This window comes from Ranitomeya variabilis, chromosome 5 (assembly GCF_051348905.1).
Source record: "Ranitomeya variabilis isolate aRanVar5 chromosome 5, aRanVar5.hap1, whole genome shotgun sequence".
In the NCBI taxonomy this organism is placed as follows: domain Eukaryota; kingdom Metazoa; phylum Chordata; class Amphibia; order Anura; family Dendrobatidae; genus Ranitomeya; species Ranitomeya variabilis.
Window position 1 is genome coordinate 84,350,467 of NC_135236.1, and position 26,147 is coordinate 84,376,613.

Genomic DNA, 26,147 nt, shown 5'->3' on the forward strand with positions numbered 1-26,147 from the left:
GAGCGGCCACGTGGGCGTTCCAGTGGCCCTGCACTGAGACACAAAGAAATAAATGCTCCTCAACTGAGAAGACTGGCGACGGAGGTGATGACCTGCCACTGGAGAGGAAGGAATGAGTTCCCGCATAGGACTGATGCTGATAGCGTCACAAGCTGAGGGACTGCCTCACCTTGAGGGTAGTAGCACAGGTCCATCCAGGGAGACGGTCCTCTTGTCCAAAGCTGACCAGAGGGCCAGCTGAAGAGGACAGTTATGGAACTGGGCAAAAGGAATGGCTTCCATGGCAGCAATACTCTTTCCTAGAACTCTCATACAGGACTGTAGGGTGAGAGAAGCTGTTCGCTTTAGAGTAGAGCACGGATCCCCTAACAGAGGGATGAAAACCTCTGCTTTGGAAGGAAGACACATGCTTGGGTCGTGTCGAGCCTTATACCCAGAAACACCAGGTGCTGAGCTGGGGTCAGGGAGGACTTCTCTCTGTTGATAAACCAGCCGAGATGGACCAGAGTGTCCAGAGTAAACTGAAGACTGTGGTCGCAGTTTCAGAGGGACAGCCCCTTGATCAGAAGATCGTCCAAGTAAGGAATTATGAGAAAACCCTTGGAGCGAAGGATGTCCATGCCCGCTGCCATGACCTTCGTGAATAGTCTGGGGGCAGAGGCCAGGTCCAAAGGAAGGGCTGTGAACTGATAAAGATCCTCCTGGATCGCAAACCGTAGGAACCTCTGATGCTGAACACAAACGTGAAGAAATTCTCCCGGTTCCATGGAGGTGATTACCGAATGTAGGGACTCCATCCTGAAATGGCAGATCTGAACGTGACAGTTCAATCGCTTGAGGTCCAAAATTGGATGGAGTGATCCTTCTTTCTTCGGGACTATGAAAAGAATAGAGTAGAACCCCGAAAACCGTTCGTTCCAGGATACGGGTACGATTACTCCTATGTGTGGTAGGGAAGAGACGGCCTGAAGACCCCTTGGGGCCTGCGACGGATATCTTGGCCGGTGAGACAGAAACTTCTTCCTGGGGGAGGAAAAAAAAAAGTCGATTTTGTAGTTGGAAGTCATTATCTCTTTCGACCTTGTGACCTTTTCCTATTAAAAGGACGTTTACGCTTTGACCGGGGAAGCAAAGTGCTTTTTCCCGCAGGTGGCATCCGAAATTATTTGATCCAGCTTGGACCGATAAAAGTTTAGAGCTTTGGTAGGCAAGGCCAGTGAGGGACTTTTTTTTTGACGGCGGATCCATCTTCCATGCGTTCAACCAGAGTATGCAGCGTATAGCAACGTTGTTGCTGGTAGCCCTGGTGGAGCAACCAACCGCACCTAAAGAAGTGGTCATGAGTTATTTGCCGGCATGGGCAAATCAGACCAGCCATCTCCTCCAGAGGAGGTGACGCTACAATAACCTTGCCCAGGCAGACATGGACATTGCCAACCAGGTGGAGACAAATATGCGACAGAGGGAGGCGCCAGCTGCTTCAAAGGCTGACTTAGCTAAGGATTCAATCTGTCTATCCGTAGAATCCTTAAAAGATGCATGTTTTGGAAAACTGGTGGATTCACATTAGGGGATTCATCTCATTTACCAACGAGGTCTGGCCTAAAGGGATAGAGAATATGTAGCTGCTTCCTTCCTGGGAAGCGCTTTTCAGGGTGTTCCCAGTGTTTAGACATAATTGCTTCAAATTCACTGTGATTAGGGAAATTCCGGGAAGGACCGTTTACACGTTTGAAGGAAACGGAGTGCTCCTGAGCAGGTGCCTCGTCCTCCTTTAGGTTCAGAGTTTGGGCAATTGCCAAGATAAGGCTATTAACCATGTCCTGCATCTTTGAGTTCTGGTCCGTATCAGACTGTGAATCAAACTCTGACCCTACCTAAAGCCGCATCCGAGGAGGGGGTATGGTGTGATCAATGCATCCGGAAGGATACAGAGGGACCTGGAGAGCTAGAGGAAGAACTGGAAGGAGCCCGCTTCCTGTGCTCTGTACCCGATTTGACCCTGAGGAGGTCACGGTCAGGTGCGTGCGACTCACCATGAGAGGAGTTTAGAGCACTGGTGGCAGTTGTGGAAGTCCGTCCAGGACCTGGGACTGTGAAACTTTTGTCAGATCTGAAATCGACTGTGATGTGGCAACATCCCACTCCGGAGGGAGGGGAGTGCTGTCATCCCGGGCGTTAGGGTGCTCCTGTGGGGCAGACATGGTGGAGGGGTTGCAGAACAGGCAGTAAGCAGAGGGCTGGCCTGAAGATCACTTCCTTTTGCAGAGGTCACAGGCGAAGCTCAGCAGTGATTTTCGGAGCTGTGGTCTTGCGATCCTCTCTCACAATTCGCTTTAGAGTCAGACGGTCTCTCTCAGTCAACTTTGACTTTCGGCCGGACCTGTGCTTTGCTGTGGACGTTTTTGCTTCTCTTTCAAATGCAGTCATTACTTTGGAGACAGTACCTCTTGACACGCCAAGCATTCGGGCACTTTCTATTACACTAGCGCCTGCCATACGAGCACCAACAATTTGGCCTCTTTGAAAATCCGAAAGGTCTGCCATTGGTATCAGGTTCTCATCAATGTTCTTACAATTATGCAAAACAAACAGGTAATTTACATACACATTTCACAAATAATCAACTACAAAACATTACCATATGTCACGGTTTGCAGGTTTATCACATGTTCGAAGATTATGATGCCAAAACGTTAGGCGTTTCCATGAGATAGAGAGATAGAGAGAGAGAGAGAGAGACACACAATGCACCTCTATGGACATGTATAATCTGCTTATAGAGGTAAAGGTTACCAGATTCTCCTAACCGCATTATCATAAACTGAGGCTCACTGTCAGAGCTGCAGCTTGAAAACATGGAGACACAAATTTGCATCTCAGTGAGACCCAAAACACAGGAGGGAGAAGCAGTGAATATATAATTTATACACTGAACAGAGAAACCGCCCCGCCCCTGAGGAGCTACAAAGTGATGAAGACAGAGAGAAGAGAGTATGGGAGCTGAGAAAAAAAAATGTGACAGGACCAAGACCAAAAAGTGGGAGGGTCCTGCTGAATCCAAGACAGTTGGGAGCTATGCAAAATGGTATTAGTAAAAACATTTAACTCAGGGAGCAAAATAATAAGCCCTCACTCAGCCCCCGATCCCAAAAAATGAGAAAAGTTACAGGTCTTGGAAAAAGGCTAAAAAAAAAAGCAAAAAAAAAAAAGACACATTTCTGAATTTTTTTTCACCACTTAAAAACAAAATACGATACATGTTTAGTGTCTGCATACTCATACTGACCTGTGGAATCATATTGTCAGGTCAATATGACCATATATTGAACATGGTAAATAACCCTACAGCCCCAATTATTTTTTTTTTTCCATGCGGCAGAATGATTGGTGTCATACAAAAGTACAACTCGTCCCACAAAAAAAAGAAAAAAAAAATCCCTCATAGGGCTATATGGCTGGAATTTTTTTTATTTTTTTTTTAAGTTATGGCTCTTGGAAGGAGGGGAGGAAAAAACGAAAGTGATAAATCACCCGGGGGTTGAAGGAGTTAAAGCCAAAGTCAGGAGAAGAAAATCTGAAGCACAAAAGAAAATATTCTAAAATCCAATCCTGATGTTGGCAAAAATAGTGACAAATACTGTGGGTGAAACCTGATTTTGTACCGCACAATTGAAACCGTTCCATGGATTAGGTTGGTTGGTGTGAACCATATCCAATACAGTTATGGCAATCTGATCACAATCCCTTGAGAGACGCTAAAGATCTCTTCCGGAGAAGTTTTTATTATTTTTTTGTGTAGGGTTTCAAAAAAAACAAAATCTAAATAAATTTAATGCTTCAAGCAAGGCGTACACTGGCGCAGCGTGCGGATGTCCTTGCAGCCACTGGCACCATACACCCATTGCCAATCTTGTCCTTTCGCAGCGTGGTGCACATTAATGGGCATCGATCATGTAGCACCAAGCGCAGGCACTCATCCCATCGCTTGTCCAAGGCTTTGTTCACACAGAATGTTTGGTCATGGTGTCATCTGATTCATACTGCTTGAACCATGAGTAGCTGGAATCAGGCTGGCGCCATTATTGCAGCTGAATCAGCTGTAATCTGAAAAGCTGTAGTATTTCAGAAAAAAAACAAACATACTTCAACTAGTCCAAGAGGAGGGACTCCGGCGACTTGTCTCCACCCCGCTCCCATTGACTGAAAGGTCACACATAGGAAGCCCTGTTGGTCTAGGGGAGCGGGGTTGTTCCCGACTGACTTTTCAAAGTATGTTTTCTGTGAAACGCCGCGATGTTTCAGAGTAAATAAGGCAACCATTGTCAGATTCACGCTGTCGGTGGTTCGAGCAGCATAAATCTGCTGTCAAGTTCCTTTTAAAGGGGTTGTCTGGCCTTAAAGTACAAGTTCACAGTCACAATGACTGCAGACTTGTAACTCCTCACATTGTGTGCACTGCTCGCCGTGAGGATTGTCGGGTGCATGGAGCACCCGACAATTCCAGCCACATTCCGACTAGTCATGCCCGACCTCTCTCAACTCACTTGCCACGCACGTCTAGTAGGCAGGTGACCGCATGTATGCAAATCACATAATTGCGGTAACGCTCCCGGCACCGGAGAATACTCACCGCGATGTGAGGAGTCACAAGTCTGCAGTCACTAAGTCTGGACAACCCCTTTAATCTGCAAGTACAGACACGCAACGCTCCGCATGAAAACTGCAGCATTTACTAGTCCGGTCCATTTTCCAGACTGAAATAGTGCATACCACAGGCAGCTCGTGTACCCAAGCACACAAGGGGTCACTCATGTCTGAAAATCGCCCAATAAAAAGGTGTACCTAAAAATGTCAGAAATATATGCTACTCGAATAGGGGGGCTCAGTAGAAATCGCCTCATTCAGTTTCTACGTAATACAAGGATAAAAGGGGAAAGAGGTCTGCTGACCATTCGGCTTTACCTTCCACCACATGCAAGAGAAAGACAGCGGTTGCTAGCAATAGGCCAATATCTCGGATGGCACTGCAGGCGGTCCTTGTAATCCGGACCCCCTGCAATATGCTTGGCAGAAGGCGGCCTGACCTCGCCATGCAGAGCAGCTATGTAGTAGGAATTAATACTTGGTGCACAGTAAAGGAGGACATTGTGGAGGAACAGTCTAGGCAGACAATTGAGGGAGAAAGAGAAGCATTTAATACAGATACCGGTCTATGGAAAACAGAAACTGTGTGTATAAATATAACAGAAGAATAAATAAGTTATGGGAAGCGATCCTTACATTAATAGTTGCCAATAGTTGCCCCCCGGACGTGTGTGAGGTTAGCGTCCGTACACACCGATGCATCTACTGCTCCTGGAGTAGTTGTGGATCGAGAAGGAAGCGCCATTTCTGCTCATCCTACAGATTAGGCCGATAACGCTGCGTCACTTACAGCGCACTGATCTTCAGTTTCATCATAGCTCGTAGTCCCGTTCCTGGCTGCACTGGAGCGGGCGCCGTACTGCGGCTTTTCATCCATCAGCGCCGTGCTGACGGACACTTCCCTAACCCGATAGCTGGGACCCTATGACGCACGACCTGCTCAGGAATACGCATTGTTTGCTATATCAGAACGACTGGTGCAAACGCTATTCCCGTACGGTGCATCCGGTCATTCAGACACAATCAGCAGAAGGTGCAAGGTCAACACGAGCCAAGTACACACAGAAAACCCAAAAGTACGTGCTGGTTTTAGACTGGCGTATTTCACGGTCCGTATACAGACTGCAATGCCTGGACTGTCCGAGTTACAACCTCAAAGGCATATATGAAGTTGCACCTTCAGACCAGGAGGCCCACCATTAGTTGGGAACATTGTGGTCTGAATACGGACAGCAAAACACGGTCGTCAAAAGCAAATTGTTTGGAAAGTTACTCACCACTGCGTCTAGCCTGATAATAGGTAACTAGACTTTTATAGGTTAGAGCCCCCGTTGAGTAGTGTTGACTCCTGGGGGTCCTGTCCACTTCCGACCACTGAGACAAGGAATAAGGAACACTGAAAAAGGAACAGAAGCTTATTCTGGGCCAGGATCAGAGCACAGATAGAAAGTCTCCGCTGAGCTCTTCTTCCTCATGGTCTGAGCAATTGATGGGGGTTTTCAGGACGGAGACCCCCACTGATTTAACCGTACTAATAATATTGTAGGAATCAGACCTGGAATTTAGGAACACGGTTACCAATTCTCAGTAATGTAATTCAGTGCAGCACATTCATAAACATGGTATACAGATACTCGGCATCATTACACAGTGCAAGATTTAGTAGATACTCAGCAACAGAATACAATGTAAGATTAGTACTAGAGATCCTCCGCAGTCGTACAGTGCATCATCGTCGTTAGAAGCTGTAAGTAATGGCCGCTGTACAGTAGTCTGCTCTCGGACGCAAACGATTTTTTTTTTTTTTGCACAGCCGCCCCACCGAGGGAGGGATCGTCTTGTCCCAGAGTTCAGAAAGTGAGGTAGGCTGGGACAAGCTAAATTCACAGTGCTGAAAGACATTCTCCTGCCTGTCACACGTTGCACTCGTGCGTTTGGAGGTCGCCGCTTGCTTGAAACGCGATGGGGGCAGCCATATTGGGAGCTAAACCGATGCTGCAGGAGGCAGCCTATGTTCAAGGAGGGACGGGGTTAATATATAGTAAAGACAATCTGTTGGGTTAATGCAGGGTATATGGCTGCTTCCATGCGTGTACCGCCTGCTGGCAATCCCTCCAACAAAGAATTGATGGTAAAAGACCTGTCCGTTTAGTGAACTCCATTTTAGAGTTCGGTTAGAATTAAGTTAAAGGGGGTGGGGGGGTTATAATTCACTTAATCATGGCTAAAGTAAAGGTGGCCATACATGTCAGACATGCACGCTGACAACGGGGATAGGCTTATCTCTAGCGAAGGATTGGTCATATTGAAATCCAACATGCTCAATCCTTGTTCCCCATAGGGGTCTAGTGGATGTCAGTCTGACGTGTATCGCCATCTTACAAAACTCAGTGCTTCACATATCGGCTACAGATGATACTTTTGTTCACATTCACATGTCCATCATGGCTGCGTGGTATCTACAGAACATACCGGACCCCGCTGGGGACCACTGATATTTATATGGAAGCCAGAAACAAAATGCCTGATTTGCAGGACCCCAATTGACCAGACAGGACAGTAATCCGTGGCCGTCGGCCCCTACAACAGTCCCCTACTACCCGGCATGTGCGGCTTTTCTTTCGATTAGCTGGCGTGGTGCGACAATGACGTTGTCCTAGGCAGACTCATAATAAGAGCTGTAGATGCCGGGAGGTAAGTGGCGTTTCTCAGGGCATCCATCTGACAGCCACAGATTACTGACCTGGATCCTGTGAATTGATCTGCACCAACTAATACCTTGTCCACAGACTGGTACGAAACGGACATGTGTTTGTATACACAAAAAAAAAAAAAAAAAACCCTACATTTTTACCTACAGGAACACATTTTAAAGATTGTTGTCCAGGATTAGAAAAAAAATAAAGGTGGAAAAAAAAAAAAAAAAAAAAAAAAAAAAAAAAAAGACAGTGCCACTCTTGACAACAAGCTGTGCCCGGTATTACAGCTCAGGCCCATTTAAGTAGAAGAATAAAAAAACAAACAAGAAAAAAAACTACAGGGTTCCTTTCTTCATTTTGGGGTTAAATAATCCCGGACAACCTCTCATTAAGACGGAACCCAAGGCGCCATCATTACATATGCACCATTTAGCCAGACGTACAGTAACGGGGCCCAACGAAAGAAAAATACACCGAAAGGTTCTACTACTAAAGCACAAAATGATATGATGAGAAAAGGGGACTGCTACACAATCTGGAACGAGTACACACAGCGGGTTTATCCACTTCTAAGAGATGCCAGGAAGATACAAAGTACCACCGTTATGTAGACAATCCCTCCCGTCGGACCGTACATTGTAACGAGCATGGTTCTTTAGGGGGGACCGTATGTGGAGTGCAGCCCTGCTAACAGTACCGATCGCGTGCGAGTCACGTTGCACACCGTTCCATACACATTTCGGATCCATGCAGATAAAAGACAACAGGTAAAGGGACGAGAATGACTTCACGGTGAATAGAAGGCCTGGAGACTCGGACAACACTTGATCTTCCTCCAAATTTCCACAAAGTTCTTCTCTTGCTCCAGCAACAGCAGCTGCCAGCCATGCTACTCCGGACTGGGGAAAGGGAGGGCTACACAAGGGGCGGAGGAGGGGGCGAGGAGGATCACGGGACCCTTCCCAAACAAACCGCTATGTCCTGAGTTATTTAAAGAAGGGAGTAAGGTGATATGAGCATCTGGAAAGCGGGGAGGGGGATTCAGTGCACAGAGGGAAGGTTCTCAGCCCATAGGGTTCAGGCGTAGAATGAGGAGGAGGAGAAGATTATAACAGCAGCAGATGGGAGAATGGGCGACTATTCCTCAGCCAGGCTGCAGAGAGCTGAATGTAAAGGGCGGGAGCGTCCTTGGAGTTGCTCTATTTTTGGTTGGTCGGTGTTCTATAAAAACATTGCGGGCATGTTGGCACAAGAAGATAAACAAGAGAATTGGGAGGGCCTCTACCCTCTCCAGTCTGTCAGTCTGGCTGTGCTATTTCGAGAGTGTTACATTGCATATTTACTTGTCCATTCTCGTGCTAGTCTGTTATACCTGTGGATGGAGAAGAGAAAGCACTGTCACTGTACACGAAAAACAAAGCTCCGCTTACACCCTCAGCGGCCATAGTTACACCGCCATGGCCCACCATGTCCGACCAAACAGAAAAGCTCCTCGGGATGTGAAGCCCAGCGCCCCTGACGATCTGTTTCCGATGCCACCTGGATGCAGAGCTCTGCCATCGGTTCAGTGTCCGAGGCCGGGTACTGCCCATCTGCCCTTTACCGAGTCCAATAGGGGAAGAATGAGCAGCCATTACGCAGATCAACAACTCCGCACTTCCGGCAGCTGCGTTAACTGGGAGTGTGTGATCAGAAGAGGTGTCCAGTGTCATACCCCAACTGATCAGATATCAAAAGGCGCTGTCTGTTCTTACAAGTCTGAGGTCAATCTGTTTGACTGCCGACTAGTGAATCCTGTGAGGATTCTCCAGTGCCAGGAGCGAGTACTCAAGAGGCCACAAGTATACGATTTGCATACTCCCGGCCACATACCGACTAGACTTGTGCAGCTTCGCTCAATACACTTGCACTGAACGAGGCCGGACACTGTCTAGTTGGAATGTCGCCTGGAGAATGCATTTCACATACTTGCGACCACATGAGCACCTGCTCCCAGAGAATCCTGACAGCGCGTTCGATGTGAGCATGCACAGGTCTGCAGTTAGAGCAACTGCAGACTTGTAGCCTAAGACCAGACAACCCCTTTCATGAGATTTTAAAAATCTGTTCTATAATTTGCAAACATCATTTGCACATAAATGGACCAGTGGTGCAGACTTTCTGGACTATAATGGATCTTTCAAGTTACAAAAAAAAACCCCCCCAAAAAAACATGGAACTTATTGTTGCTTGTAAGAGGGGAAACAGGAACTGGACAGAATAAAACGGATATACAGAGGAATTAATATCTTCCAGGTTGTACACAATACGGGAAGGTATTGCAGCCACATTTCCCAGCCAGACACTGGGTCATGAAAGTTAGTGCCGGGGTGCGGTTACAGCAGCCGCTCGGTATACTCAGAGCGGTGATAGAAATGGCGCAGCCCCCACTCCCGTGACTGAATACCAAATGCTGGCGAGGTGAACAATGTTCATGGTCTCCCCGCTGCATTCGGCTGTGTGCAGCAGCATAATGCTGTTAACCTGCAGATTTAGGCCTCTTTCACACTAGCGTCGTACGACGCACGTTGCAATGCGTCGTTTTGGAAAAAAAACGCATCCTGCAAAATTGCTTGCAGGATGCGTTTTTTCTCCATAGACTAACATTAGCGATGCATTGCGACGCATTGCCACACGTCGCAACCGTCGTGCGACGGTTGCGTCGGACCGTCGGCACAAAAAAACGTTGCATGTAACGTTTTTTGGTGCGTCGCGTCCAGCATTTCCGACCACGCATGCGCGGCCGGAACTCCGCCCCCTCCTTCCCGCACCTCACAATGGGGCAGCGGATGCGTGGAAAAACTGCATCCGCTGCCCCCGTTGTGCGTCGCTTTCACAGTATGCATCGGTACATCGCAACGTCACATTGATGACGTGCGTCGTACGACGCTAGTGTGAAAGTAGCCTAACAGCGCTATTTCTGGTGACAGGTTCCCTTTAAAGGGAACCTGTCACCAGTTTTTTAGTATCACAACAAATGCCTCCACCTTTTTCTGCTGTTAGGCATTTCAGAAATGATTATGCACACTAGGCCTGAGCATTTCCAGTTCTTAATTAAGGTGCTTGAAACGCAAAGCCCTTGGGTGTTTGATTTTTACCCTTTTGATATTTTAATAGTGTCTAATAAATAATGTTTTTATATTCCCTTCAATAACTTTCTAGATGTTTTCCTGCCTTCTACCTGATCATTTTCACCCAGGAGCTGGCCCGCGGTGTCTGCCCATCCATATTCCATATTAGGAGCCGGCCCGCAGTGTCTGTCCGTGCACTGCGCCCTTATTAGATAGAAGCCGGCCTGAGAAGTCTGTCTGACTACCACACCCTTATTAGATAGGAGCAGGGCCGCAGTGTCTGTCCGTGCATCGCACCCTTATTACATAGGAGCCGGCCCGCAGTGTCTGTCCGACCACCGCACCCTCATTACATAGGAGCCGGCTTGCAGTGTCTGTCCGTGCACCGCACCCTTATTACATAGGAGCCGGCCCGTGGTGTCTGTCCGACCACCGCACCCTCATTACATAGGAGCCGGCTTGCAGTGTCTGTCCGACCACCGCACCCTCACTACATAGGAGCCAGCCCGTGGAGTCAGTCCATGCACTGCACCCTCATTACATAGGAGCCGGCCCGCAGTGTCTGTCCATGCACCGCACCCTTATTAGATAGGAACCAGCCCGCAGTGTCTGTCCGACCACCGCACCCTTATTACATAGGAGCCAGAACGCAGTGTCTGTCCGTCCACCACACCCTTATTAGATAGGAGCCAGCCTGCTGTGTCTATCCGACCACCGCAACATTATTAGATAGGAGCCAGCCTGCTGTGTCTGTCCGACCACCGCACCATTAATAGATAGGAGCAGGGCCGCAGTGTCTGTCCGTGCATCGCACCCTTATTACATAGGAGCCGGAACGCAGTGTCTGTCTGTGCACCGTGCCCTTATAAGATTGAATGATACCCGGACAGGGTGAGCTGATGGTATATTTTTTCCTTGCTTTGTTCACAGTGTACTACGCTGCCAGGATTCGTACAGCTGGTAATTCGGGGTTTAGGGGAGGCAGTATATTAGGTTTTGATAAGCTGGATAATAGGTAGGGATCTTACAGTCCTTAAATGACTATTCAAAGTAACGACAAGTCATACGTACTTCTCCCGGTCTGCTTTGTACGTGTGAGCAATCTCTGGCACCAGAGGGTCATCTGGGTTGGGGTCACACAGGAGTGAGCAGATGGACAGCAGAACTGGAACAGTAGAAAAAAAACAAAAAAGGTTCATGACATTATAATATCTATTTATTATACACACACACATTCCTGAATGTAAAACAGAAACTGGATCTACACTGCCGACACTTCTAATTTACGTGCCTGATTTAGGCACCTCAAACATTTACATCTGCTGCGGCTGTCACTCATCTCACCAAAAACCAGAGAGAAATCTGAAGTCCTAATGGCTCCAAACAGACATTTGGGTCCAGTTTTAGAAAGGAAAGAATAGTGTTTCATACAGATGTCAGCGCCTGTCACCAGGGCGGTCATACCGCCACTCAGAGAGCTTCTTTTCTACGATCTGATCTGCTCCTGCAATCCGATGTTTGGGAATAAGTGAAAAAAACAGACTGAGTTTCATCAGTGTTTGGTCAGCCTATACCATCAGTGATTTTTTTTTTATGTGCAAAAAAAGAAAAAAAAAAAAAAAATTCAGAGCCCCTACTAATTACATTGTTAAAAAATGGACAGGACATGAGTTGCACATGGGTGGCATCAGCGTGAGGTCCTTGATTTTCACAGACCCATAGATAAGTGACAATTGATGTATGCGATTTTGATCCATAATGCGGGTCAAAAAAACTAATATGTCTCTGATTCTTTTTTGCAATCCACAAAAAAAAACATGTGAACAGCCCCATAGACCATAATGGTAAGTGTCATATTAAACACAGATGGAATATGTACAGAAAAATCGGACGTCTGAATGAAGCCTATATTCAGCCTACAAGACCTGGTCTCACCGGTGGTACATGGATGCTCATACATAAAGGAGGAATGTAGGACATTTTATGGATTGTTGGTGCCTCCAACTTGCATTATGTTGGGGTACTCTATATTTTGGTAAAGTATGACCCTAATCAGACTGGAGAAGAGTGACAAGTGTAGCGTGACGTTGAAATAGTGAGCCATTGCATCTAATGATTTCCTATGGTGTCACATTGCGACCTAATGTTTCCAAATGTGTAGGATTTTCAGTCGCACTTGCCATAGACTTTAATGCAAATTGCAACTAGTCTCCAGTTCAGCTCTACATTAGTTACGTTACATGAAGATGCAGACAACTGTACAAATGTTTTTGCTGGCGTGACATGTCTGACAATTGTCGTCTCAGTGCAGCCACAGCCCGTGTCAGGTATGCACTCATATATACACGGTGTATGTCCACAAGCCAACTGACCCTTGGATACAGTCAGAGCTGGTGACCACTGGCTCCTCAGGATGTCCAAGCAAATGCTGCCATTACTGTTAATGTTGGGGTGATAGATTTTGGTTGTGAATGCCACCTGTTAAGAAAGAAGAGCATTAATGACCTACGTGGGAGTATCAGTCCAACCAATATTTAGCCTTTGCTCATTTGATGTGCAGCCGTGCCCATGGCGGTGCCCTCCCCACATGCTAGGAGGTCTGGCCGTGCGCCTCTTACCTTTGGGGGCTTGAAGGGATAATCTGTAGGAAAGTGAATGGTGAGGAAGAAAACGCCACCTTGGAAAGGGCTGTCATTCTGAAAAAATAAGAAGTGGGTCAATGGGAGAGCAGACAGCAAAAGAAGAGGATAATCATTTCTTAAATTAGGCCGCAGCGAAGATTCACAGCTTTATGAATACTGACCCAGAATAATACGTCAACATAAAATTAATTGTAAAAAGGTTCAACGTCAAACTTTGGATGTTGGTCAATCTTCATGGCGTCGGATGAACCTCTGCTCAGCAGTAAAGAACACCCATTGAGTAATTTTGCCATATAAACCAGTTCTGCCCTAGTACTTTCCATAGCATTGGTTATGAGCCCGTGTGGCTGTGGTCAAAATTCTAAGTAAAGCAGATTAAAGAAGGTGCACACCATGTGCAAGATACTGGTCTGCAGTCATAGAGGAGGAGACATGTTGGCAAGTCAAGCTGGCAGTGCCTTAATTCTGTCCAGTCTGGCATAACCGACGTCCACCAAAGTCAGGTGACGTCATGCTAAACCTTTGTGAACTCCCGCGCACGTGCTGGTGAGATCTCTTGGGCAGTGGAGCGGGCATAGTTGTGTCTCTGCAGTGCGCCAATGAAGCCATGCAGTCCGTCTCAGCATATGTCTCCAACTTCTTGTCCGTAGGCCGGTATCAGTCATCTTATAAATCGATTTCTTACCGCAATTAGGCAGAGCAATGCTATAGAGCACGAGAACAAAAGTATGTTCATGGTGGCAGGTAATTAACAAAAAAAAAAAAAAAAGCCTGAAAATATCGAAACCAGTGAGGGTTCATGTGCTATTCCCAGTATAGGTACACTAGCAATTTAAAAAACAAAAATAAAATTACACAAATTTTTAAAAAATAAATCAAATATATATATATATATATCTTATACAGAACGACACCTGGATAAAAAATAACCCTGGACATGAGAGCCCTTTTAATGAAGTGTGAACGCTCTATAGCACAGAGCCACAGCAATGTGCTGCATCATACGGTGCCGTCCCACCCTACAAGAACAGTCCTGTGTATGAGGCATAAGACCCCATTCAGACTTCCACAGATGGCTGCTCATTCTCTTTTTTAGCAGACAGCATACAACAATGTGAAAGAAGCCATAAGCAATAACGTGTCCAATAGTCCGCAGGTAAGTGATAATTTTTGGGCCAACTCATGGGCCAAATGGAAACAATTCAATGAGTAAGCCCATGATGAGAATGGACAGCACACAGACGCCATCCGAGCTGCAACCACTAATGTGCAAATTTGGCCAAAGGAGGGACAGAAGGTCTTCATAGGGGATAATCGGCTCCCTACACAACCCAAACAGCAGACAGATTTTTAGCCATAATGCCCAGAGGACTTCTGCTCTTGATGAACGGCTGGGCCTACATGCGGCATCATTAGGCCTCAGACAAGCCAGGAAACAAGTGCACTTGTGCAGCCCTAGTACCAGCACCATTGTCACGGCCTGCGGTTTGCAGTGACAGATCAGTTTATACAGACAGAGGAGGGTGCACACATTGTGGGACGAGATACTTACAGGGCCCATGATAGTCGCCTGCCAGTGAAACACTGAAATACAGAGAGACACAACTTGGGGGACATTTCATGAAAGATTTCCTACACTACTGACGGACGTATATGAGGGGGTGCACTGATGAGGAGTGATGCAGCGGAGCATGGCATGTCTGACAAATCCTATCCTCTACAACGGGAGCGGACATGTAAGACTGCGCGTTCAAAACGAGTCGCTTTCTGCATTTCGGCTTCGTATCAGAGTGATATTTTTTAATCTATGATGGAATAAAGTTTAAAGAAATTTTTACCAGGAGCTGGAAATATCTTTTCTATTTGTGCTGTAGCACACACCACATCAAATACTAGTATATGTATATTTTGGCAGATATGATCAGTGCACTACAGGGTAGTATATATTATATTTGTGTACTCCGGGAGATATTTGGTATGATGGCTCACTAAATGGCAGTATACATATTGTGCGCTGGCATTCTGGGATATATTGGGTATGATAGGAGCACTATATGGCAATATACATACAGTATGTGCGCATTCTGGTGGATATGAGCTATGATGTCACTATATGGCAGTATATATACAGTATGTGCGCATTCTGGTAGATATGAGCTATGATGGTCACTATATGTTTTATGTGTATTCTGCGATATATTGGGTAGGATAGGTGCACTATATGGCAATATACTTACAGTATGTGCGCATTCTGGTGGATATGAGCTATGATGGTCACTATATGTTTTATGTGTATTCTGCGATATATTGGGTAGGATAGGTGCACTATATGGCAATATACTTACAGTATGTGCGCATTCTGGTAGATATGAACTGACGACTCACTATATGGCAGTATACATATAGTATGTGTGCATTTTGGGAGATAGGAGCTCTGATGGGTCACTATATGGCAGTATACATATTGTGGGTATTCTGGGAGATATGGGTATGATAGGTGCACAGTATGACAGTATACATATTGCATGTGCACATTCTGGGAGATATGAAGCACGATAGGTGCACTATATGGTAGTGTATATCTTGTATGATCAGCTTAAGTGATAGACATGTCTACTATACCACACTGCAGTACGTACAATCTTCTCCAACTGGACCAGCAGAGCACTGAGCTGGAGGATCCCTCTGCAAGTCCATCAGTTCCTGCAACAAGATATGTCAAAATAACAAATATTCCAACATAGTATCAATACATATTCAGACCTGGTCCCAGTTGTCTGAAGATGAACATTAATTTAAGCAATTAATGACAATGTCACAGCACAGGCTTTGGAAGTTTCTATTAGGGCGCAGTCAGACGGTCATACAACATGGATGACTATTACATCACAGTGCTCGGACTCACCGGCTCTCCTGACCCGGGCGTGACAGGTGCATAGAGATACAGGCCGCCACGCTCCGGTCAGAAGAGCCTCCGGCCAGTCCGAGCATTGCGATGTAATAGTCATCCGTGTTATACGGTCCTCTGACTGCGCCCTTAGGATGTGTAGAGGCAGCAAATCTCCACTCAGATTGTGATCCCAGGGCTCCTGCTGTCTGACATCACTCATTCCTCTCTACCAACTGAGATATAGCAGAGGGCAATGAGTGTGCTCAGTGATTGCAGCGGTTTCGATTATCTCCTTGCATGCTATGGGCTGGACATAAGGAGATTGACAGAGGGAGAGAACTACCTCTGTCACCGCATGGGCTCCCCGCAGCCCAATCGTAGAGAGCTGATAGTTGATACTGCAACTGGAAGCCTAGCGAAGATCTCTAGTGTACCACACATTAAAACCCAATAGATGTGTGCAAGATGCACAATTTATTAGGTATACTGTCAGTTTAAGGTTATGGCTACAAAACGGCTTTGGCCGCAATAACTTTCACATGACTAAAGTTGACTCAGTACTCCGAGGGTGCTGCAACAAGCAAGTCACAAAAATTAAAACCAGGTTAGACTTCTTGCAACTTGCTTGCTGCAGGACTTTTGGGGCCCCAAGGTGACCCCATTCACTTGTATTGCGCTGCAATGTAAACAGTGGCACCGAGCGAACTTTGGTGGAGTGATCGGTATTGCGGACAGACTCGTGGCATAGCCCCTGTATCATACAGACTGAATAATACACAGCACTGCGAAAGTAGTACAGTGCATTATCCACGTAATCAAAGAACTGTGCGTACGAGACCCCTATAACAGAACACAAAAATGTTAACAAAAAAATAAATAAATAAAATGGATTTTTTTCAGAAGATCATTTTATATACAAAATAAAGCAAAACTGCATAAATGTATCTATTTTTTATTTTTTTTTACCATTTCCTCACATAAAAAGTTTAGAAGTGACAATATCTGTGGAGTCAATGCCAATATATAAGTGAGGAAAATAAATAAAAAATAATAATAAAAGGTTCGGTATTAGATTGTATGCACAACAAAAGGCAGCTGACAAATACAACTCATCCCAGAAACAAACAAACAAACAAGCAGCTACAAATCAAAGCTACGTCAATGAAAATAAATAGACATGTCTCCTGGAATGCAATGATGAAAAATACCCAGAACTGTGTGGACACGAAGGCCAATTATTCTCCGGTCATATAATCCCATGACTCCACCATCCACCCTGTATACAGACAATGACCGCTCACAGCACCACAGTCATCACTGGCATCATTTCTTCTAGTCACCGGTTTACTTTTGTGTGTTTTTTGTCTTGTTATTCATGGACGTTTTTTTTGTGCCAAATTCTTCAAAACAGCATGCGTGGTTGACGAATTTGGAGCAAAGTCAAAAATACTTTTTATTCGAGCCTTAAACTTTTTAAATTTTTTTTCCCCCGTTTGTCTAAAAATGTGACAAGTTGAAAAATGACTGTCACCTTACTCCGGGCAGGGATTATAATGAGACGTGCCAAAAAAAAAGTTGTGACGTTTGGCAAAGGTCATATTTCATGACCCTGTCTAAAATATCTGTAGATGGGAAAAAAAGTAAAAAAATTAAAAAAAAAAAAAAAATCTTATAGAGAGGACTTAAAAGGCGGAACGTATAAAAAATGTCACATAATAAAGCCACAAAAAAAGAAAGGGGGAAATACTCCAGAAAAGTGGAGAAACACCAAAGATCAAAACCCCATTTCGGACAAGGACTGTGGGAGATATCTATACTGACCACATATTGGATTATGTACGGGGACCTGCTGGATGAGTTGTCTCCTAGCTGGTGGGTTTTAAGACTGGGAACGTACGTGCAGATTCTGCCTGGGACCTACCTGAAAAGGAGCTCAATAAACAAGAAATATAATGAACATATGGACATCAATATCAAAACCGGGCCCTGTGTATATGTTTATGCTTTTGGAACTTCCTTTATGCCACCACGATTATGTGTATATATATAAAAAAAAGCAAAACAATGACAAATAAGGCTATAAAGAAGATGGGTCAGGGAAACCACTGCCGGAGTTTTCAGGAATCATCTTCCTGTGGGTACGCATACCCTTACTGACATATCCTGGATGCAAGTTGGATTTCACACCTCTATTTATAAGATGTGCAAATGAGTCTAAAAAGACTTTTCCTGCTCATTTCTATTGTAAAACCACACTTTTATGGTCACGGGTTCAGTTTGGCGAGATTATTCTCTGCTTCAGGTTTTGCAAAACGTCTAGTGGAAAAAAAATAAATAAATAAAAAAAAGTGCATGTCACTTCTGTCAAGTGGTTCCTGATAGAATCTACTGCTAATGAGGTACTGGCAAGTCATATGGCTGCAAATGCTTCCTGAAAAAAAACAAAAAAACAAAAACAAAGTGTTTCCACTAGAAAAACGTGTGATTTTATTCAGATGTAAGAAAAACTAAACAACTTTGGCTTAGCTGATGTTCACACTGTCGTTTTCCGGCATTTTTTTCTCCATGGAAAAAAAAACCCTGGAAAAGGCAAACTACTCAAAGGATTGGAGCTTTTCATTTCTAAGGAAAAACAACTTTCTGTTCGTACGTTCATTTTTATGCACAACGCAAAGACAAGCAAAACTGTTATGACTTTTGCCGTTTTTATGCAGTTTTTCACTCAGCTTTGACAAAGTGATCCAAGATGGGACAGAGAGCGGCAACCACCGCTCATCAGCTTCCTGACCAGCAGCAACGCTCCTTATGCCACAGATCTTACTCCAGCCCTAGACTAGAGGAAGATCTGTGGCGATGTGTACATGGAGGAGCACACCACTTCAGTCCTCGCCCGATTAATTAACCCCTTTCTGACATCGGACGTACTATCCCGTCGAGGTGGGGTGGGCCCGTATGACCACCGACGGGATAGTACGTCCAGCGCGATCGGCGGCGCTCACGGTGGGAGCGCGGCCGAGTGTCAGCTGCCTATCGCAGCTGACATCCGGCACTATGTGCCAGGAGCGGTCACGGACCGCTCCCGGCACATTAACCCCCGGCACACCGCGATCAAACATGATCGCGATGTGCCGGCGGTGCAGGGAAGCATCGCGCAGGGAGGGGGCTCCCTGCGGGCTTACCTGAGCCCCCCGCAGCAACGCGATGTGATCGCGTTGCTGCGAGGGTCTTACCTCCCTCCCTGCTCCAGACCCGGACCCAAGATGGCCGCGGCATCCGGGTCCTGCAGGGAGGGAGGTGGCTTCACAGAAGCCTGCTCAGAGCAGGCACTGTGAAGCAGCCTGCACTTCTCTCAGATCGGTGATCTGTCAGAGTGCTATGCAAACTGGCAGATCACCGATCTGTATTGTCCCCCCTGGGGCAAAGTAAAAAAAAAATTTTCCAAATGTGTAAAAAAAAATATTCCAAAATAATGAAAAAAAAAATATATATATTATTCCCATAAATACATTTCTTTATCTAAATAAAAAAAACAAAAACAATAAAAGTACACATATTTAGTATCGCCGCGTCCGTAACGACCCGACCTATAAAACTGGCCCACTAGTTAACCCCTTCAGTAAACACCGTAAGAAAAAAAAAAAAAACGAGGCAAAAAACAACGCTTTATTATCATACCGCCGAACAAAAAGTGGAATAACACGCGATCAAAAAGACAGATATAAATAACCATGGTACCGCTGAAAACGTCATCTTGTCCCGCAAATAACGAGCCGCCATACAGCATGATCAGCAAAAAAATAAAAAAGTTATAGTCCTGAGAATAAAGCGATGCAAAAATAATTATTTTTTCCATAAAATAGTTTTTATCGTATAAAAGCGCCAAAACATAAAAAAATAATATAAATGAGGTATCGCTGTAATCGTACTGACCCGACGAATAAAACTGCTTTATCAATTTTACCAAACGCGGAACAGTATAAACGCCTCTCCCAAAAGAAATTCATGAATAGCTGGTTTTTGGTCATTCTGCCTCACAAAAATCGGAATAAAAAGCGATCAAAAAATGTGACGTGCCCAAAAAGTTACCAATAAAAACGTCAACTCATCCCGCAAAAAACAAGACCTCACATGACTCTGTGGACCAAAATATGGAAAATGTATAGCTCTCAAAATGTGGTAACGCAAAAAATATTTTTTGCAATAAAAAGCGTCTTTCAGTGTTGGACGGCTGCCAATCATAAAAATCCGCTAAAAAACTCGCTATAAAAGTAAATCAAACCCCCCTTCATCACCCCCTTAGTTAGGGAAAAATAAAAAAAATGTATTTATTTCCATTTTCCCATTAGGGTTAGGGCTAGGGTTGGGGCTAGGGTTAAGGCTACAGTTAGGGTTAAGGCTACAGTTACGGTTAGGGTTTAGATTACATTTACGGTTGGGAATAGGGTTGGGATTAGGGTTAGGGGTGTGTCAGGGTTAGAGGTGTGGTTAGGGTTACTGTTGGGATTAGGGTTAGGGGTGTGTTTGGATTAGGGTTTCAGTTATAATTGGGGGGTTTCCACTGTTCAGGCACATCAGGGGCTCTCCAAACGCGACATGGCGTCCGATCTCAATTCCAGCCAATTCTGCGTTGAAAAAGTAAAACAGTGCTCCTTCCCTTCCGAGCTCTCCCGTGTGCCCAAACAGGGGTTTACCCCAACATATGGGGTATCAGCGTACTCAGGACAAATAGGACAACAACCTTTGGGGTCCAATTTCTCCTGTTACCCCTGGGAAAATACAAAACTGGCGGCTAAAAAATAATTTTTGTGGGAAAAAAAAAAGATTTTTTATTTTCACGGCTCTGCGTTATAAACTGTAGTGAAACACTTGGGGGTTCAAAGTTCTTACAACACATCTAGATAAGTTCCTTGGGGGGTCTAGTTTTCAAAATGGGGTCACTTGTGCGGGGCTTCTACTGTTTGGGTACATTAGGGGCTCTGCAAACGCAATGTGACGCCTGCAGACCATTCCATCTAAGTCTGCATTCCAAATGGCGCTCCTTCCCTTCCGAGCCCTCCCATGCATCCAAACGGTGGTTCCCCCCACATATGGGGTATCAGCGCACTCAGGACAAATTGGACAACAACTTTTGGGGTCCAATTTCTCCTGTTACCCTCGGGAAAATACAAAACTGGGGGCTGAAAAATAATTTTTGTGGGAAAAAATTTGTTTTATTTTTACGGCTCTGCATTATAAACTTCTGTGAAGCCCTTGGTGGGTCAAAGCACTCACCACACATCTAGATGAGTTCCTTAGGGGGTCTACTTTCCAAAATGGTGTCACTTGTGGGGGGTTTCAATGTTTAGGCACATCAGTGGCTCTCCAAACGCAACATGGCGTCCCATCTCAATTCCAGTCAATTTTGCATTGAAAAGTCAAATGGCGCTCCTTCGCTTCCGAGCTCTGTCATGCGCCAAAACAGTGGTTTACCCCCACATATGGGGTATCGGCGTACTCAGGACAAATTGTACAACAACTTTTGGGGTCCATTTTCTCTTGTTACCCTTGGTAAAATAAAACAAATTGGAGCTGAAGTAAATTTTTTGTGAAAAAAAGTTAAATGTTCATTTTTATTTAAACATTCCAAAAATTCCTGTGAAGCACCAGAAGGGTTAATAAACTTCTTGAATATGGTTTTGAGCACCTTGAGGGGTGCAGTTTTTAGAATGGTGTCACACTTGGTTATTTTCTATCATATAGACCCCTCAAAATGACTTCAAATGAGATGTGGTCCCTAAAAAAAAATGGTGTTGTAAAAATGAGAAATTGCTGGTCAACTTTTAACCCTTATAACTCCCTAACAAAAAAAAAAATTTGGTTCCAAAATTGTGCTGATGTAAAGTAGACATGTGGGAAATGTTACTTATTAAGTATTTTGTGTGACATATTTCTGTGATTTAAGGGCATAAAAATTCAAAGTTGGAAAATTGCAAAATTTTCAAAATTTTCGCCAAATTTCCATTTTTTTTGCAAATAAACGCAGGTAATATCAAAGAAATTTTACCACTATCATGAAGTACAATATGTCACGAGAAAACATAGTCAGAATTGCCAAGATCCGTTGAAGCGTTCCAGAGTTATAACCTCATAAAGGGACAGTGGTCAGAATTGTAAAAATTGGCCCGGTCATTAACGTGCAAACCACCCTTGGGGGTGAAGGGGTTAAGAGCCATGCGCCTCTCTCCAGCACGCTCCCCCTCATCAAGACCAACGTGAACGCAAGTCTTGATTAATTTGTCATCAAGAGTTTAAGAGAAGTAATGTGAACAATCTACAGATGTTTTTTTTTTTTTCCTAAGAAGAGAAGAGGTTCAATACAAAACAAGTCAATGGAAAGGCAAAAAAAAAAAATTAAAAAAAAAATGCAAAGGGGTGGCAGGTGCATCCAAAGATTGCAAGAAAAACAAAAAAAAACACTGCTCATAATTACAAAACACTAAGAAAAAAACTAAAAAAAAGGAGAGTTTCCCGAATTGTTTTCCACTGGAAAAAGAGTGTGAAAACCTCTTGGGGGGCATGTTCGGACTCAGCTTTTTTACCAAGTCTTCCGACTGTTCGAGGAGGCTTTGGAGAGAGTTTCCACTCCAAAAAAATTATAGGCCAGTTTAATCCAGACCGACTTCATGAATCTGGGGCGTTGGACAAGCTGCGTACACCTCAGAATCTAACGAGCGACGGTCACCACGCCCCAACTCCATTTTGTTGGCACTGGGAAAAACTAAAGTCAAATGTCGCTCCAAGTTCTGCCTAAATTTTTCGACAGAGTTCTGGTGTGAAGGCTTTGAGGAATCGGTGCCATCGTGTGTACATTCCCTTTGTGATCGGTCGACACCCACACTCGGCTCTGCTGTGCACTGTGCATGCATGCATATGGCCGCTGCCAGATACCAAAAATCAGAGAGCCGGGACCCTTCTTCTCCGGGGTTTGCAATCAGGAGTGGCTGAGACCCCCACAGCCAGAGCCTCAGATCTCATTTCTGAAGTCCTCTTCTTGTGTAACGCCGAGCCTCACAAATGAGGGAACTGTTGTGTGGCTTCTAAAATGGTGCAATGAAGTTTGCCCAATGCGGTTTTCAGGCCTTTTACCCCTTAGCTTCTGTCTTCCTGTGCATGGCCTGAATCTTATCCATAGGCATCAATAGTCTTCTATTCACCCAACCGAGGGCAGGAGAGTGTCTACCTTCAGTAGAAGTAGTGGTCTACCGTGTGACCTGGGAATTTGGGCGAGCTAATGAGGAGGCAAAACTATAGTGTCTGACCGATAGGAATCACATTCATGGGGAATGCTGTCACTGGTCATTATCGGGGTCGTTTCATCAAAGCTGTGAGGGCGATCAGCCGATTTTCCGGTGGCCCAGGGTTGCAATCCTGGCAGATGCCTGACCTTACCAAGAAAGGTAGGCGGTCGCCAGGCATTTACATGCTCCTGTGCCTGAGACATCCTTGCGCCACATGGACGGCCATTCAGTACCACATTCATGGCGCTGGAGGTGGATAGCAGACTAACAGATATACGGCTGTCCATGTCGTACAAGGACATCACAAGTCCACCAGTCGGCTTATAAAGGGGGAGGATGGCGGCCACAGGTCGTAATAGGGTATACAGAATGGAGTTCTCTCTATGAGACGACATATTAGGGGATGTTCACACTGCGTCTCTTTCCCGTTGTTTTTCGAGTGTTTCCGCCCCCCCCCAAAAAAAAATAAAAAAACCCCCAAAACCTGGAAAAGTGCTCCTAAAATCCTCAAACGAATCTTCCTATACATTTATAGGTAAAACCGCCTCGAGGTTCGTACGTTCAGGCTTTTTATCATCTGTAAGCGTTTCTGGATTTCAATAACGCCAAGAGTTTAAAAGAAGTGACCGGCACAACCTTAACGTGTTTTGTGCTAGGAAGTCGCTCTATACTTTGCTACAATGCAAGTGACTGGGAAATCTGAGAAGACACCCGAGCGTCTCCGAACATTTTGGCTACAAAAAAAATAAATAAATAAATAATACAAAACAAAAAACCGAGCAGATTATTCATTGCATTAATGCATTTATCATGATATGCAATAACAAATTGTATTGTGGTACCGTGTTAGCCAGAAAAAACGATGTGAATACTTTTCTTCCCAATGATAACAGAAGTATTCTAGGAGTGATACCTTTATTGGCTAACCAGAAAATAAATCACTCCTAGAATACTTCTGTTATCATTGGGAAGAAAAGTATTCACATTAATGCATTTAATAACACGTCATCGAAATGACAAAAAAAGCTGCAAAACAAAAAAAAAAAAAAAGGGAACAATTTCTGGGGTATGTACACAATTTGTACACAATTTTTCCCCCCCAAGACTTTTGGAAAACTTTTTTTTTTTTTTTTTTTTTTTTAATAAAAAAGCTACTTTGCTGTTAATGGCTTTTTTGGCTCTCATTTTTCCCGCTCCTTAAGGCCATGTTCATACATTACGTTTTTTTCCTGCAGGCAAAACGTGCTCTCTTGGCAGTACAGAAGATGCAAACAACAATTCAGTCTGAAAAAAACCTAATGTGGGCACGAGATTTCTAAAATCTGAGAGCTTTTGCTGGTACTATATAAAAGACATTAAAATTTGCATTACAAAAAATGCAGCAAAAGCGCAACGTGTGAACACGGCCGAAGAGGGGTTTTGAAAAACGCGGGGGGGAGGGGGGAATAAAATGCACATCCCTTCTTTGAAGCTGATCTTGAAGGAACCTCTCCAATCAAGAGGCTGCAAAGACAACGGAAAACCTGCTCCCAAAGACAGGTACACTCTGCACCCCATCTTGACTGTAAAAAACAGAGATGTAGAGCATTTCCCAACATGGTTTCCACTATAAAGCTCAGTCACCTTAAAAACAAAAAAAATATTTGCACAACCCCATAGGTGTCTCATCCCGTGTGAGAGGTGATCGGTGCGGATGGCGTCACGACCCTACACACCTTCTTGTGCCCAGACAGGTCTCTGGCACCGCTGACTCCCGTAAACACCGCCCTGATTAATAATTTGTGGTCCCCTTTTCTGATTATTGCATTATGGACGGTTTATTGGGGTCATCCACAAAGATCAGTAGAAAATGACAATGAACCCCCCTGTGTATAACTTGTAACCGTCCCATTACCGCTTGGCGGTATCCGATCCCCAGTGGCCATTGGACGATGCGGTCATGTGACTACCACGCCAGGACGTACCACGGTGCCTGTAGGGGGGGATTTGAGGTTTATTCTGCCTGGAGCAGGTTCTAGTTCACATTCACCCCTGCAGGCTTCACACCAGGCACTGGAGCTTCTTGCTGACACATCCTTCCCTCTATCAGCCACAGATAAGGTCAGCTTCTATTCCCACACGAGCAGGCGGCTGCCCCCTCAGACCTGCCATCCCGCTTCTCCCACCCCCCTTTCTTTTAACACCTCGCTGTCCCCTCTTCCCATTTAAGGTCTGTCCCCAGCAGCTGCCCAAGGATCACTATTTGGCAAAGCATACAAGAGAGAAAGAGGGGGAGGGCCAAGCGCAGCTGTCACTCTCGGAGCATGCGCACTTACAGCACTCTTCAGCCACCTCCTACGAGCATGCGCAGTAAAGGGAGAAAGAGCCGAGATACGCCAATGCGCAGGCGCGACTTCAGTGTTCTCGAGGAACGAGCGACTGTTGACAGGCTTGCCGCATGCGCACTCTCTCCAACACGGGATCACTATTTGGCAAAGGTTCCGCGCTGCCCTTGGCTCCGCCGAGCCCCTCTATGCGGCGGCCTCCCCCATCACCTCCCTCCAGACATCATGCGAAAGCAACTCTCCACGTTTCCCTCTGCCTAACAGAAGCAACCCTGCCCGGCGGAGGGATAAAGACGCTGCTCCCCGGTTTGTCGCACTTGTGATACGGCCTCCTTCCCTCATAGACTGTACGTCTCACCTTCTGAATCCTTTTCAACGCCATGTTGTCCCAGAACCGGCGGAGCGCGCTGTGCAGGGGCAGCAAGAGCCCGACACTGACACGTAGCCCCGCCCAAACTTCACACTGCGCTGGCGCACGTGATACCGGGTGGTGCTGGGAAGTGTAGTCTCTTTGTAGCGAAGAACTGCGCAGCCTCAGTACGAATCGGATGCGCGAAG

The 26,147-nt window shown here is 45.3% G+C and overlaps 1 protein-coding gene across 2 annotated transcripts; it reads right to left on the minus strand.

The window, feature by feature from the left end:
* Positions 1–5,175: 5,175 nt before the first annotated feature.
* On the minus strand, positions 5,176–26,147 carry UBE2D4 (ubiquitin conjugating enzyme E2 D4). 2 transcript variants are annotated; one of them, XM_077262791.1, is made up of 7 exons: positions 25,948–26,147; positions 15,738–15,801; positions 14,651–14,682; positions 13,075–13,152; positions 12,829–12,934; positions 11,528–11,621; positions 5,176–8,718 (listed from the first exon to the last, which is right to left on the minus strand). In XM_077262791.1, exons 1-7 carry the CDS (start codon positions 25,969–25,971, stop codon positions 8,673–8,675), a joined length of 444 nt encoding a protein of 147 aa, XP_077118906.1. In that variant the 5' UTR covers positions 25,972–26,147; the 3' UTR covers positions 5,176–8,672. The 2 variants fall into 2 exon arrangements, with proteins under 2 accessions (XP_077118906.1, XP_077118905.1); XM_077262790.1 differs by lacking the exon at positions 25,948–26,147 and adding an exon at positions 25,230–25,417.

What these genes read in the sequence shown, in the direction of transcription:
- UBE2D4 (XM_077262791.1), bottom strand. Translation starts at nt 25,971, where the DNA reads ATGGCGTTGAAAAGGATTCAGAAG. An exon ending in TGGTCCAGTTGGAGAAGATT is followed by an intron (nt 14,683 to 15,737) that starts GTACGTACTGCA and finishes TCTGTATTTCAG; the next exon opens with TGTTTCACTGGCAGGCGACT. An exon ending in AGGCGACTATCATGGGCCCT is followed by an intron (nt 13,153 to 14,650) that starts GTAAGTATCTCG and finishes TTATTTTTTCAG; the next exon opens with AATGACAGCCCTTTCCAAGG.